This window comes from Bombina bombina, chromosome 4 (assembly GCF_027579735.1).
Source record: "Bombina bombina isolate aBomBom1 chromosome 4, aBomBom1.pri, whole genome shotgun sequence".
In the NCBI taxonomy this organism is placed as follows: Eukaryota; Metazoa; Chordata; class Amphibia; order Anura; family Bombinatoridae; genus Bombina; species Bombina bombina.
The window spans coordinates 818529621-818544287 of record NC_069502.1 but is presented as its reverse complement, the minus strand read 5'-3'; the positions used below and the strand labels follow the sequence as shown (position 1 = coordinate 818544287).

Sequence of the window (14667 nt, the reverse complement as noted above, 5' to 3'; positions counted from 1 at the left end):
CTTCTTCAACTTCTACATATTGTTAGGCAGTATCAGACATGGCTCTTAAAGCGTCTGTATGCTCTGTATTACACCTAACACCAGAGCTATCACGCTTTCCTCTAAATTCAGGTAGTCTGGCTAATACCGCTGACAGTGTATTATCCATGACTGCTGCCATATCTTGTAAAGTAATCGCTATGGGCGTCCTAGATGTACTTGGCGCCATTTGAGCGTAAATCCCTTGAGCGGGAGTCAAAGGGTCTGACACGTGGGGAGAGTTAGTCGGCATAACTTCCCCCTCGCCAGAATCCTCTGGTGATAAAATTTTTAAAGACAAAAGCTGATCTTTATTGCTTAAAGTGAAATCAATACATTTACTACACATTCTCATATGGGGTTCCACTATGGCTTCTAAACATAATGAACAAGGAGTTTCCTCTATGTCAGACATATTTGTACAGACTAGCAATGAGACTAGCAAGCTTGGAAAACACTTTAAATCAAGTTTACAAGCAAATATAAAAAACGGTACTGTGCATTTAAGAGAAACAAATTTTGTCAAAATTTGAAAAACAGTGAAAAAAAGGCAGTAAATCAAACGAAATTTTTACAGTGTATGTAATAGGTTAGCAAAGCATTGCACCCACTTGCAAATGGATGATTAACCCCTTAATGCAATAAACGGATAAAAAAAACGAATTTTTAACAGTCACAACAACTGCCACAGCTCAACTGTGGCCCTACCTTCCTCAATAAACGACTTTTGAAGCCTTTAGAGCCCTTCAGAGATGTCCTATAGCATGCAGGGGACTGCTGAGGAAAGCTGAATGTCTCTGTCTGTAATTTTAACTGTGCAAAAATGCGCTAAAATAGGCCCCTCCCACTCATACTACAACAGTGGAAAGCCTCAGGAAACTGTTTCTAGGCAAAAAACATAATTTATGCTTACCTGATAAATTTATTTCTCTTGTAGTGTAGTCAGTCCACGGGTCATCCATTACTTATGGGATTATATCTCTTCCCAACAGGAAGTTGCAAGAGGATCACCCAAGCAGAGCTGCTACATAGCTCCTCCCCTCACATGTCATATCCAGTCATTCGACCGAAACAAGACGAGAAAGGAGAAACCATAGGGTGCAGTGGTGACTGGAGTTTTAATTAAAATTTAGATCTGCCTTAAAAGACAGGGCGGGCCGTGGACTGACTACACTACAAGAGAAATAAATTTATCAGGTAAGCATAAATTATGTTTTCTCTTGTTAAGTGTAGTCAGTCCACGGGTCATCCATTACTTATGGGATACCAATACCAAAGCTAAAGTACACGGATGATGGGAGGGACAAGGCAGGAACTTTAAACGGAAGGAACCACTGCCTGAAGAACCTTTCTCCCAAAAACAGCCTCCGAAGAAGCAAAAGTGTCAAATTTGTAAAATTTTGAAAAAGTGTGAAGTGAAGACCAAGTCGCAGCCTTGCAAATCTGTTCAACAGAGACCTCATTTTTAAAGGCCCAGGTGGAAGCCACAGCTCTAGTGGAATGAGCTGTAATTCTTTCAGGGGGCTGCTGTCCAGCAGTCTCATAGGCTAAACGTATTATGCTACGAAGCCAAAAGGAGAGAGAGGTAGCCGAAGCCTTTTGACCTCTCCTCTGTCCAGAGTAAACGACAAACAGGGAAGAAGTTTGACGAAAATCTTTAGTTGCTTGCAAATAGAACTTCAGGGCACGGACTACGTCCAGATTATGCAAAAGACGTTCCTTCTTTGAAGAAGGATTAGGACACAATGATGGAACAACAATCTCTTGATTGATATTCCTGTTAGAAACTACCTTAGGTAAGAACCCAGGTTTAGTACGCAGAACTACCTTGTCTGAATGGAAAATCAGATAAGGAGAATCACAGTGTAGGGCAGATAACTCAGAGACTCTTCGAGCCGAGGAAATAGCCATCAAAAACAGAACTTTCCAAGATAACAGCTTAATATCAATGGAATGAAGGGGTTCAAACGGAACACCTTGAAGAACTTTAAGAACTAAGTTTAAGCTCCAAGGTGGAGCAACAGTCTTAAACACAGGCTTAATCCTAGCCAAAGCCTGACAAAAAGCCTGAACGTCTGGGACATCTGCCAGACGTTTGTGTAACAGAATAGACAGAGCAGAAATCTGTCCCTTTAATGAACTAGCAGATAAACCCTTTTCTAAACCCTCTTGTAGAAAAGACAAAATCCTAGGAATCCTAACCTTACTCCATGAGTAACTCTTGGATTCACACCAATATAAGTATTTACGCCATATCTTATGGTAAATTTTTCTGGTAACAGGTTTCCGAGCCTGTATTAAGGTATCAATAACCGACTCCGAGAAGCCACGCTTTGATAGAATCAAGCGTTCAATCTCCATGCAGTCAGCCTCAGAGAAATTAGATTTGGATGGTTGAAAGGACCCTGAATTAGAAGGTCCTGCCTCAGAGGTAGAGACCATGGTGGACAGGACGACATGTCCACTAGATCTGCATACCAGGTCCTGCGTGGCCACGCAGGCGCTATCAGAATCACCGATGCTCTCTCCTGTTTGATCTTGGCAATCAGCCGAGGAAGCAGCGGAAATGGTGGAAACACATAAGCCATGTTGAAAACCCAAGGGGCTGCTAGAGCATCTATCAGAGCCGCTCCCGGGTCCCTGGACCTGGATCCGTAGCAAGGAAGTTTGGCGTTCTGTCGAGAAGCCATGAGATCCAGTTCCGGTTTGCCCCAACGATGAATTAGTTGAGCATAGACCTCCGGATGAAGTTCCCACTCCCCCGGATGAAAAGTCTGGTGACTTAGAAAATCCGCCTCCCAGTTCTCCACGCCTGGGATATGAATCGCTGACAGGTGGCAAGAGTTGGACTCTGCCCAGCGAATTATCTTTGATACTTCCAACATTGCTAGGGAACTCCTGGTTCCCCCTTGATGGTTGATGTAAGCCACAGTCGTGATATTGTCCAACTGAAATCTGATGAACCTCAGTGTTGCTAACTGAGGCCAAGCTAGAAGAGCATTGAATATTGCTCTTAACTCCAGAATATTTATTGGGAGGAGTTTCTACTCCTGAGTCCACGATCCCTGAGCCTTCAGGGAGTTCCAGACTGCGCCCCAACCTAGAAGGCTGGCATCTGTTACAATCGTCCAATCTGGCCTGCGAAAGGTCATCCCTTTGGACAGATGGAGTCGAGAAAGCCACCAGAGAAGGGAATCCCTGGTCTCTTGATCCAGATTTATTAGAGGGGACAAATCTGAGTAATCCCCATTCCACTGACTTAGCATGCATAATTGCAGCGGTCTGAGATGCAGGCGTGCAAATGGTACTATGTCCATTGCTGCTACCATTAAGCCGATTACTTCCATGCACTGGGCTACTGACGGGTGTGGAATGGAATGAAGGACACGGCAAGCATTTAGAAGTTTTGATAACCTGGCCTCCGTCAGGTAAATTTTCATCTCTACAGAATCTATAAGAGTCCCTAGGAAGGGAACCCTTGTGAGTGGTAATAGAGAACTCTTTTCCACGTTCACCTTCCACCCATGTGACCTCAGAAATGCCAGAACTATCTCTGTATGAGACTTGGCAATTTGAAAACTTGACGCTTGTATCAGAATGTCGTCTAGGTACGGAGCCACCGCTATGCCTCGCGGTCTTAGTACCGCTAGAAGTGAGCCCAGAACCTTTGTAAAGATTCTTGGGGCCGTAGCTAACCCGAAGGGGAGAGCTACAAACTGGTAATGCCTGTCTAGAAAGGCAAATCTTAGGTACCGATAATGATCCTTGTGAATCGGTATGTGAAGGTAGGCATCCTTTAAATCCACTGTGGTCATGTACTGACCCTCTTGGATCATGGGTAGGATGGTTCGAATAGTTTCCATTTTGAATGATGGAACTCTTAGAAATTTGTTTAGGATTTTTAAGTCCAAGATTGGTCTGAAGGTTCCCTCTTTCTTGGGAACCACAAACAGATTTGAATAAAATCCTTGCCCTTGTTCCGTCCCCCATTAGTAAGAGGTCTTGTACACATCGTAGAAACGCCTCTTTCTTTATTTGGTTTGCTGATAACCTTGAAAGATGAAATCTCCCTTGTGGAGGAGAAGCCTTGAAGTCCAGAAGATATCCCTGAGATATGATCTCCAACGCCCAGGGATCCTGGACATCTCTTGCCCAAGCCTGGGCGAAGAGAGAAAGCCTGCCCCCCACTAGATCCGTTTCCGGATAGGGGGCCCTCTCTTCATGCTGTTTTAGGGGCAGCAGCAGGTTTTCTGGCCTGCTTGCCCTTATTCCAGGACTGGTTAGTTTTCCAGCCCTGTCTGTAACAAGCCACAGCTCCTTCCTGTTTTGGAGCGGAGGAAGTTGATGCTGCTCCTGCCTTGAGGTTACGAAAGGCACGAAAATTAGACTGTTTGGCCTTTGATTTGGCCCTGTCCTGAGGAAGAGCATGGCCCTTACCTCCCGTAATGTCAGCAATAATCTCTTTCAAGCCGGGCCTGAACAAGGTCTGCCCTTTGAAAGGAATATTAAGCAATTTAGATTTAGAAGTTAAGTCAGCTGACCAGGATTTAAGCCATAGCGCTCTGCGCGCTTGGATGGCGAATCCGGAGTTCTTAGCCGTAAGTTTGGTTAAATGTACGACGGCATCAGAAACAAATGCGTTAGCTAGTTTAAGTGCTTTAAGCTTGTTCATAATTTCATCCAATGCAGCTGTGCGAATGGCCTCTTCCAGAGACTCAAACCAGAATGCCGCAGCAGCAGTGACAGGCGCAATGCATGCAAGGGGCTGTAAGATAAAACCTTGTTGAACAAACATTTTCTTAAGGTAACCTTCTAATTTTTTATCCATTGGATCTGAAAAAGCACAACTATCCTCCACCGGGATAGTGGTACGCTTAGCTAAAGTAGAAACTGCTCACTCCACCTTAGGGACCGTCTGCCATAAGTCTCGAGTGGTGGGGTCTATAGGAAACATTTTCCTAAATATAGGAGGAGGGGAAAAAGGCACACCGGGTCTATCCTACTCCTTGCTAATAATCTCTGTAAGCCTTTTAGGTATAGGAAACACGTCAGTACACACCGGTACCGCATAGTATCTATCCAACCTACATAATTTCTCTGGAATTGCAACCGTGTTACAATCATTCAGAGCCGCTAATACCTCCCCTAGCAATATGCGGAGGTTCTCAAGCTTAAATTTAAAATTAGAAATCTCTGAATCCAGTCTCCCTGGATCAGATCCGTCACCCACAGAATGAAGCTCTCCCTCCTCATGTTCTGCAAATTGTGACGCAGTATCGGACATGGCTCTCCCATCATCAGCGCGCTCTGTCCTTAACCCAGAGCTATCGCGCTTGCCTCTTAATTCTGGCAATTTAGATAATACTTCTGTCATAACAGTAGCCATGTCTTGCAAAGTGATTTGTAAGGGCCTCCCTGATGTACTTGGCGCCACAAAATCACGCACCTCCTGAGCGGGATGTGAAGGTACTGACACGTGAGGAGAGTTAGTCGGCATAACTTCCCCCTCGTTGTCTGGTGATAATTTCTTTACATGTAAAGACTGACTTTTATTTAAAGTGACATCAATGCATTTAGTACACATATTTCTATGGGGCTCCACATTGGCCTTCAAACATAGTGAACAAACAGATTCATCTGTGTCAGACATGTTTAAACAGACTAGCAATGAGACTAGCAAGCTTGGAAAATACTTTTCAAATAAATTTACAAGCAATATAAAAAACGCTACTGTGCCTTTAAGAAGCACAAAAAGCTGTCACAGTTGAAATAACAATGAACCAAATTAGTTATAGCAACCAAATTTTCACAGTAAATGTATTAAATTAGCAAAGGATTGCACCCACCAGCAAATGGATGATTAACCCCTTAATACCCAAAAACGGATAACAATTTCCCAATTAACGTTTTTCTCACAGTCAAACACACTGCCACAGGTCTGCTGTGACTGATTACCTCCCTCAAAATGAATTTTGAAGACCCCTGAGCTCTCTAGAGACGTCCTGGATCATGGAGGATGAAGTAGGAAGATTTTGACTGAATTTTTGCTGCGCAAAAAAAAGCGCTAAAATAGGCCCCTCCCACTCATATTACAACAGTGGGGAACCTCAGTTAACTGTTTCTATGCAGAAACAAACGTTAGCCATGTGGTAAAAATCATGCCCCAATAAGTTTTATCACCAAGTACCTCACAAAAAACGATTAACATGCCAGTAAACGTTTTGCACATACATTTTAAAAGTTATGAAGTGTCATTAATAAGCCTGCTACCAGTCGCTTTTACTGCAGTTAAGGCTCATACATTACTTCAGTATAAACAGTATTTTCTTAGTTAAATTCCATTCCCTAGAAAATTACTTTAGTGTACACACACTCATCAGCCTAATACCAGTCGCTACCACTGCATTTAAGGCTGAACTTACATTACATTGGTATCAGCAGTATTTTCTTAGTCAATTCCATTCCTTAGAAAAATAATTTACTGCACATACCTCATTTGAAGGGGGGCCCCGCATGCTATTCCCCTTTTCTGAAGTTACCTCACTCCTCAGAATGTGCGAGAACAGCTAGTGGATCTTAGTTACGTCTGCTAAGATCATAGAAAAAACGCAGGCAGATTCTTCTTCTAATACTGCCTGAGAAACAAACAGCACACTCCGGTGCCATTTAAAATAACAAACTTTTGATTGAAGAAATAAACTAAGTTTAAAAAACACCACAGACCTCTCACAATGACCTATCTAGTTGAGTGCAAGAGAATGACTGGATATGACATGTGAGGGGAGGAGCTATGTAGCAGCTCTGCTTGGGTGATCCTCTTGCAACTTCCTGTTGGGAAGAGATATAATCCCATAAGTAATGGATGACCCGTGGACTGACTACACTTAACAAGAGAAATCAAGCCAGCCATGTGGAAAAAACTAGGCCCCAATAAGTTTTATCACCAAAGCATATATAAAAACGATTAAACATGCCGACAAACGTTTTATATTGCACATTTATGAGAGTATATATCTCTAATAGTAAGCCTGATACTAGTCGCTATTAAATCACTGTATTTAGGCTTAACTTACATTAATCCGGTATCAGCAGCATTTTCTAGCAATTTCATCCCTAGAAAAACTTAAAACTGCACATACCTTATTGCAGGATAACCTGCACGCCATTCTCCCTCTGAAGTTACCTCACTCCTCAGACATATGTGAGAACAGCAGTGGATCTTAGTTACTTCTGCTAAGATCATAGAAAACGCAGGCAGATTCTTCTTCTAAATGCTGCCTGAGATAAAACAGTACAACTCCGGTACCATTTAAAAATAATAAACTTTTGATTGAAGACAAAAACTAACTATATTTCACCACTTTCCTCTTACTACCTCCATCTTTGTTGAGAGTTGCAAGAGAATGACTGGATATGGCAGTTAGGGGAGGAGCTATATAACAGCTCTGCTGTGGGTATCCTCTTGCAACTTCCTGTTGGGAAGGAGAATATCCCACAAGTAATGGATGATCCGTGGACTGGATACATCTTACAAGAGAAATGGCTAAATACCAGACACTCCCTCCTCTGCATATGAAAAGACCCTTTACACAAACAGGAGCAAGCTAGAGGAGGAATACATTAGTATTCTCCTAAAACTTTGGGGCTTGGTTAGGAGTCTCAAAATCAGAACAATGTTATTTAAAAAAATGCAAAACTATACTTTAAACCCCCCCCCAAAAAAAAACCCTGTGTGGGCTTTATAAATGGATCATCTACAAAACATTTATGCAAAGAAAAATCTAGTGTATAATGTCCCTTTAAAAAGTAAGTTACAGCGCAACTTCATTACAACAATCCGATTTTGAAAAGGAGAAGAGTTTACCATGACTTTAAGTGTTGGGCTTGAGCACATTACAAAATATTGTGAAAAAATTCTGCGCTTTTAGAGGCCTGAAGTAACGTGTTAAAGGGCATTAAACCAAAAAAAAATATTTAATGATTCTGATAGTTTCCAATTTACTTCTATTATCAAAGTGGCTTCAATCTTTTGGTATTGTTTGCTGAAGGGGCAGCTATGCACTAATGGGAACTAGCTGAACACACCTGGTGAGCCAATGACAAAAGGCATTAACCACCATTTACAGTAGCTGATAGCTTCCAGTAGTGCATTGCTGCTCCTGAACCTATGTAGGTATGCTTTTCAACAAAGGATACCAATAAAGCTAAGCAAATTAGATACCAGAAAATAATTGGAAAGTTGTTTAAAATTGCATGTTCAATCTAAATCACAAAAGTTTATTTTTGCCTTTATTATCTCTTAAAGGGACACTGAACCTAAATTTGTTCATTTGTAATTCAGAAAGAGCATGCAATTTGAAGCAACTTTCTAATTTACTCCTATTATCAATTTTTCTTCGTTCTCTTGCTATAATTGTTTGAAAAAGAAGGCATCTAAGCTTTTATTTGGTTTCAGTACTCTGGACAGCACTTTTTTATTGGTGGATGAATTTATCCACCAATCAGCAAGGACAACCCAGGTTGTTCACCAAAAATGGGCCAGCATCTAAACTTACATTCTTGCATTTCAAATAAAGATACCAAGAGAATGAAGAAAATTTGATAATAGGAGTAAATTCAAAATTTGCATAAAATTTCATGCTCAATCTGAATCACGAAATTAAAGTTTTGGGTACAGTGTCCCTTTAAACGTTTGAATATATGTGTAACAAAACCTTTAAACAAATATATTAAAATAAATTATTTCACACATATTTATACATATTAAATGTAAAAAAAAAAAGGTTTATTATTGAAATACATGTTTTAACAGGGATTTAAAGGGATATATTCTATGATCAGGTGCTGGACTAGGAAAGGGCACAAATGTATGTGTTTGTATGTGTGTGTGCAAGTATGTGCACACGTGTGTATGTGTGTGTGTGTATGTGCACACGTGTGTATGTGTTTGTATGTGTAAGTATTTGCACACATGTGTATGTGTTTGTATGTGTAAGTATGTGCACACGTGTGTATGTGTTTGTATGTGTGTGTGTAAGTATGTGCACACGTGTGTATGTGTAAGTATGTGCACACGTGTGCATGTGTTTGTATGTGTGTATGTGCACACGTGTGTATGTGTTTGTATGTGTAAGTATGTGCACACGTGTGTATGTGTTCGAGCCATAGCCAATATGAGTTTTCCCACCTGCCACCACAGAAGTCTAATTTTGTGATGAACATGCAGAAGTGCACTATAGACTTTAGCTTAAGTGCTGAAATATTACTTGTAACTTGTAATATGAACACAAAAATAAAAGTGCTATTGATTGTGCTCAAGTGATGATCTACTTGTAATGTAGCCCTAAATAAATCCTAGATATAATGATGTATTCAAAGCATTCAGCCAAGTCTAACATCCTTTTTACTGCAATTTTTTTTCAATAGCCAAATGCCACCCGCCATTTGCCTTATTTGTAGAAGCCAATCTAAGCTTTAGTCTGCAGACAACAAGGCTAGTCATGGTCATAAAGTTACTGTAAAATGCATTGCTTCTTTCATAAAACAATGATGATCCACGGTCCTAAATAACATATAGGATATATTTCTCACCCCTAGGTGGAGGTCAAAACCCCATACCAGAGCTTTAAATACCTCCTATCTCTCTCTAGTTTTTTTCTTGGCCTAGTAGGTGAAGGTTGAGAACAGAGGTTGTTCCTGCTACTTGCTTATGGATTTAATTTGTGAGCTCAGACCAATGTGAGACACAGAGTCCCCAGGATTTATCATTCACAAGGAAGATAGACTTCACAGTAGCTAAATGATACAGGGACATAGGAATACGCTGTTATGTGCACAAGTGTTTCCCTATGGGACTTCAGCTATAACTACCCTCAGGCTTCCCAGGGACTCGTCCTTAGCTTCTCCCTGAGGGACATAGGTATTTCCTAATGCAATCCTCTGTGGTACCCAATACCTGCTCTGCATGGGCTCTCTATTGAATACAGCTACAGCAGTCTTTCTTGTAAGGATTTATCCTGCTTGGTAAGCCAGTGGAGCAGTGTTTCTGAAGGTAAGTGCCTTACCTTAGCACACAGACAGCCCAGAGGCTATTTGTAGGTACTTTAACACAGGTACAGCATAGCCAGGGGACTTACCCGATTTCTCCTCATGACATTTCTGCATACTTTATTCTGTTTTAAAACATTACAAATAATAATAAATGGCTTTAATAACACTCTGCAGCTCTGTGCAAACATATTTTGCACTTTTAGCGTCTGGCTCTTTAAGAAAACTGCTGGCTGCTCCGTGCACTAAATAGTTTAGTAGTGCTCATTTCAGTCTTGCAGGGGATGCGTTTTTTTATGGATTTAAATTATTATTGTGCCCAATACAAAAATTGTTTGTTTTTTTGCCATTCTTTGTATCATTAAAGTATTGGCCTCAAACCGATCGGTAGCCCCCTCAAGACGTCCCGTGTTTTTTCAAACACTCTAAGGCCTGCTTCAGTATAGCTAAGCAGTGCTGAGGCCTGAGGCTGTATATCTTCCAGTTTGATGCATCAAATCTTGGATTTAGTTGCAAGAAGGGGTGAGTACTCATGCAAAGAGCTGATTTGTTTAGCTTTTTCAGTCTGCACTTTGGGGTTTTTAGTGTGCAAACACTAAGCTATAAAGAGTGTAAGTTTGTTTTTTTGTGGGTTTAATGTAGAGAGCTCTCTACTTGTTTTTCATTATCTGTGTATATCTGTTTTACACTGTCCTATGGAACATAATCTGTCCCCACTGATGTTTGTATTACTATTAGAGAGGAATCTGCTATTGTTAATCCTCTCTCTGTTTTATTATCTGTACATCTATTCCAGTACCAGGTTATTCAACTTAGTTAAAGCTGCATACCACAAATTGTGCATGCAATTTTGCCTCAAATCTTATATTTCCTATAAGTAATTTTGTCCTGTTTGACAGGAAGCTTCTACTGCCCCCCCCCCCCCCCGAATTTAAAACCAGTCTGTATAAAGTTGTGACAAGATTGTTTGACTGCTATCCATAAATTAAGTAAGCATAAGTGCAAATTTAGTGATCCCTGTATGTGACCAACAACACCACATACACATTATAGTAACTACACAGCTCTGTGCCTATAAACCTCATTAAACCCCTGATTTAGTGCTCCCTGTATGTGACCAACAATACCACATACACATTATAGTAACTACAAAGCTCTGTGCCTATAAACCTCATTAAACCCCTGATTTAGTGCTCCCTGTATGTGACCAACAATACCACATACACATTATAGTAACTACACAGCTCTGTGCCTATAAACCTCATTAAACCCCTGATTTAGTGCTCCGTGTATGTGATCAACAACACCACATACACATTATAGTAACTACACAGCTCTGTGCCTATAAACCTTATTAAACCCCCTGTTTTAGTGCTTTCTGTATGTGACCAACAACACCACATACACATTATAGTAACTACACAGCTCTGTACCTCTAAACCAGGGGTGTCAAACTGGTGACCCGCGGGCCTCATGCGGCTCTCAACCTAATTTTGAGCGGCCCACACCACCTCCATGAAAAATAATAATTATAATATGCTTATTACTTAAAGAGCAAGTGCGTTTACTGTTAGGGATGCTCATACTTTAAAACCCCTCAGTCTTTAACGAGTAACATTGTTATTAAAAACAAAAAGCAAACACAAAAACAGATAAGTGCGTAATGATTTATTTGACACATGCACCACTTCTTTATATGCGTTCATTACTATGGCAGCACTGATTCCACACATCATTTTTAGTTATTCCCTTCTATAATTTTCTCTTTAACTAAAATCACATACTTTATATTTGATAAATATATATTTTATATGTATTTATGTTATATTATTTACAACATGTATATGTCTATCACTAAATAAACAGAGTGTCGCTATGCCGACAGCATTGTGATCCACTATTTATAAAGCAGAAGAAATGTTATACTATGCGCATGTGTAAGCTAAACTGTGAGTGCGCACGGAACAGGACTGATATAGAAAAAAATAGCACATACTCTGTGGGAGAACAACCAGATGGAGCGTGTGTGTCACCTTCTTAAAAGCTTTAGAGCACGTTTCATCAAGCCAGAGTAAGTTAATTAGGAGTTACAGAACACAATCTTTTGAAATGTATTCAGTTATAGCAAATGCCACTGCTTTGTTTAGCAACAGCAAGATATGCTGGAAGTGTGTGGCCCACGTGAATTGTACTTTTATGGAAAATGGCCTGAGACTCAAATGAGTTTGACATCCATGCGCTAAACCATATTAAACCCCTGCTTTAGTGCTCCCTGTATGTGACCAACAACATCACATACACATTATATTAACTACACAGCTCTGTGCCTATAAACCTTATTAAACCCTGATTTAGTGCTCCCTGTATGTGACCAACAACAACACATACACATTATAGTAACTACACAGCTCTGTAACTATAAAACTTATTATCCCCTGATTTAGTGCTCCCTGTATGTGACCAACAACACCACATACACATTATAGTAACTACACAGCTCTGCGCCTATAAACCTTATTAAACCCCTGATTTAGTGCTCCCTGTATGTGAACAGCATCACCACATACACATTATAGTAACTACACAGCTCTGTGTCTATAAACCTTATTAACCCCCTGATTTAATTCTCTCTGTATGTGACCAACAACACCACAGACAAATTATAGTAACTACACAGCTCTGTGCTTATAAACCTTATTAAACCCCTGATTTAGTACTCCCTGTATGTGAACAACAACACAACATACACATTATAGTAACTACACAGCTCTGTGTCTATAAACCTTATTAAGCCCTGCTTTAGTGCTCCCTGTATGTGAACAACATCACCACAAACACATTATAGTAACTACACAGCTCTGTGCCTATAAACCTTATTAAACCCTGATTTAGTGTTCCCTGTATGTGAACAACAACACCACATACACATTATAGTAACTACACAGCTCTGTGTCTATAAACCTTATTAACCCCCTGATTTAGTGCTCGCTGTATGTGAACAACAACACCACATACACATTATAGTAACTACACAGCTCTGTGCCTATAAACCTTATTAAACCCCTGATTTAGTGTTCCCTGTATGTGACCAACAACACTACATACACATTATAGTAACTATACAGCTCTTTAACTATAAAACTTATTATCCCCTGATTTAGTGCTCCCTGTATGTGACCAACAACACCACATACACATTATAGTAACTACACAGCTCTGTGCCTATAAACCTTATTAAACCCCTGATTTAGTGTTCCCTGTATGTGGACAACAACACCACATACACATTATAGTAACTACACAGCTCTGTGTCTATAAACCTTATTAACCCCCTGATTTAATGCTCCCTGTATGTGACCAACAATACCACATACACATTATAGTAACTACACAGCTCTGTGCCTATAAACCTCATTAAACCCCTGATTTAGTGCTCCCTGTATGTGACCAACAATACCACATACACATTATAGTAACTACACAGCTCTGTGCCTATAAACCTCATTAAACCCCTGATTTAGTGCTCCGTGTATGTGATCAACAACACCACATACACATTATAGTAACTACACAGCTCTGTGTCTATAAACCTTATTAACCCCCTGATTTAGTGCTCGCTGTATGTGAACAACAACACCACATACACATTATAGTAACTACACAGCTCTGTGCCTATAAACCTTATTAAACCCCTGATTTAGTGTTCCCTGTATGTGACCAACAACACTACATACACATTATAGTAACTACACAGCTCTTTAACTATAAAACTTATTATCCCCTGATTTAGTGCTCCCTGTATGTGACCAACAACACCACATACACATTATAGTAACTACACAGCTCTGTGCCTATAAACCTTATTAAACCCCTGATTTAGTGTTCCCTGTATGTGGACAGCAACACAACATACACATTATAGTAACTACACAGCTCTGTGTCTATAAACCTTATTAACCCCCTGATTTAATGCTCTCTGTATGTGACCAACAACACCACATACACATTATAGTAACTGCACAGCTCTGTGCATATAAACCTTATTAAACCCCTGATTTAGTGTTCCCTGTATGTGACCAACAGCACCACATACACATTATAGTAACTACACAGCTCTGTGCCTATAAACTTATTAAAACCCATGATTTAAACTGCAAATATTCAGTTAATTAAAGGGATATTGAAGTTAATAGTATTCTGATGGTGTACATTTCCAGTACACAAGTGCAAGACATTATGAAATGGAAAGTGAGAAAAACAATCTGCATTAGCCATTTTTAAAGATGAGAATGTCACCATATGCAAAAGATGATTGGTAGTTATACCATGTATACTGTGCATGGAGCTTACATACCATTAAGTGACTATTTAAGCACAGAGATTGACGCTGAGTGTGAGGACTTGATGCTGATCTAATCATTAACGAGACTAAAGCGGTTTTTTAAACACTGCTTAACATAAACTTATAAACAACTTCAGCGGCCATTAGGTCCTTTAAGTGATCAGATCACTGAGATTTATTGTTCATTATCCCATTCTGATGACAACACCAGGTGACATGCATGTGACGTCCTGCTTACCTCCGTGTGCATCAGGAAGCTC

General features: G+C 40.2%; 1 protein-coding gene across 1 annotated transcript in view; it reads right to left on the bottom strand.

Annotated features, from left to right (window-relative positions):
• LOC128657104 (oocyte zinc finger protein XlCOF6) overlaps positions 1-14667 on the bottom strand; it is a 134868-nt gene that overhangs the window by 120083 nt on the left and 118 nt on the right. The window contains exon 1 of the mRNA XM_053711351.1: positions 14646-14667. This exon is cut by the window's right edge and continues 118 nt beyond it. Coding sequence (XP_053567326.1) covers positions 14646-14667 — 22 coding nt within the window. The remainder of the gene's footprint in view (positions 1-14645) is intronic.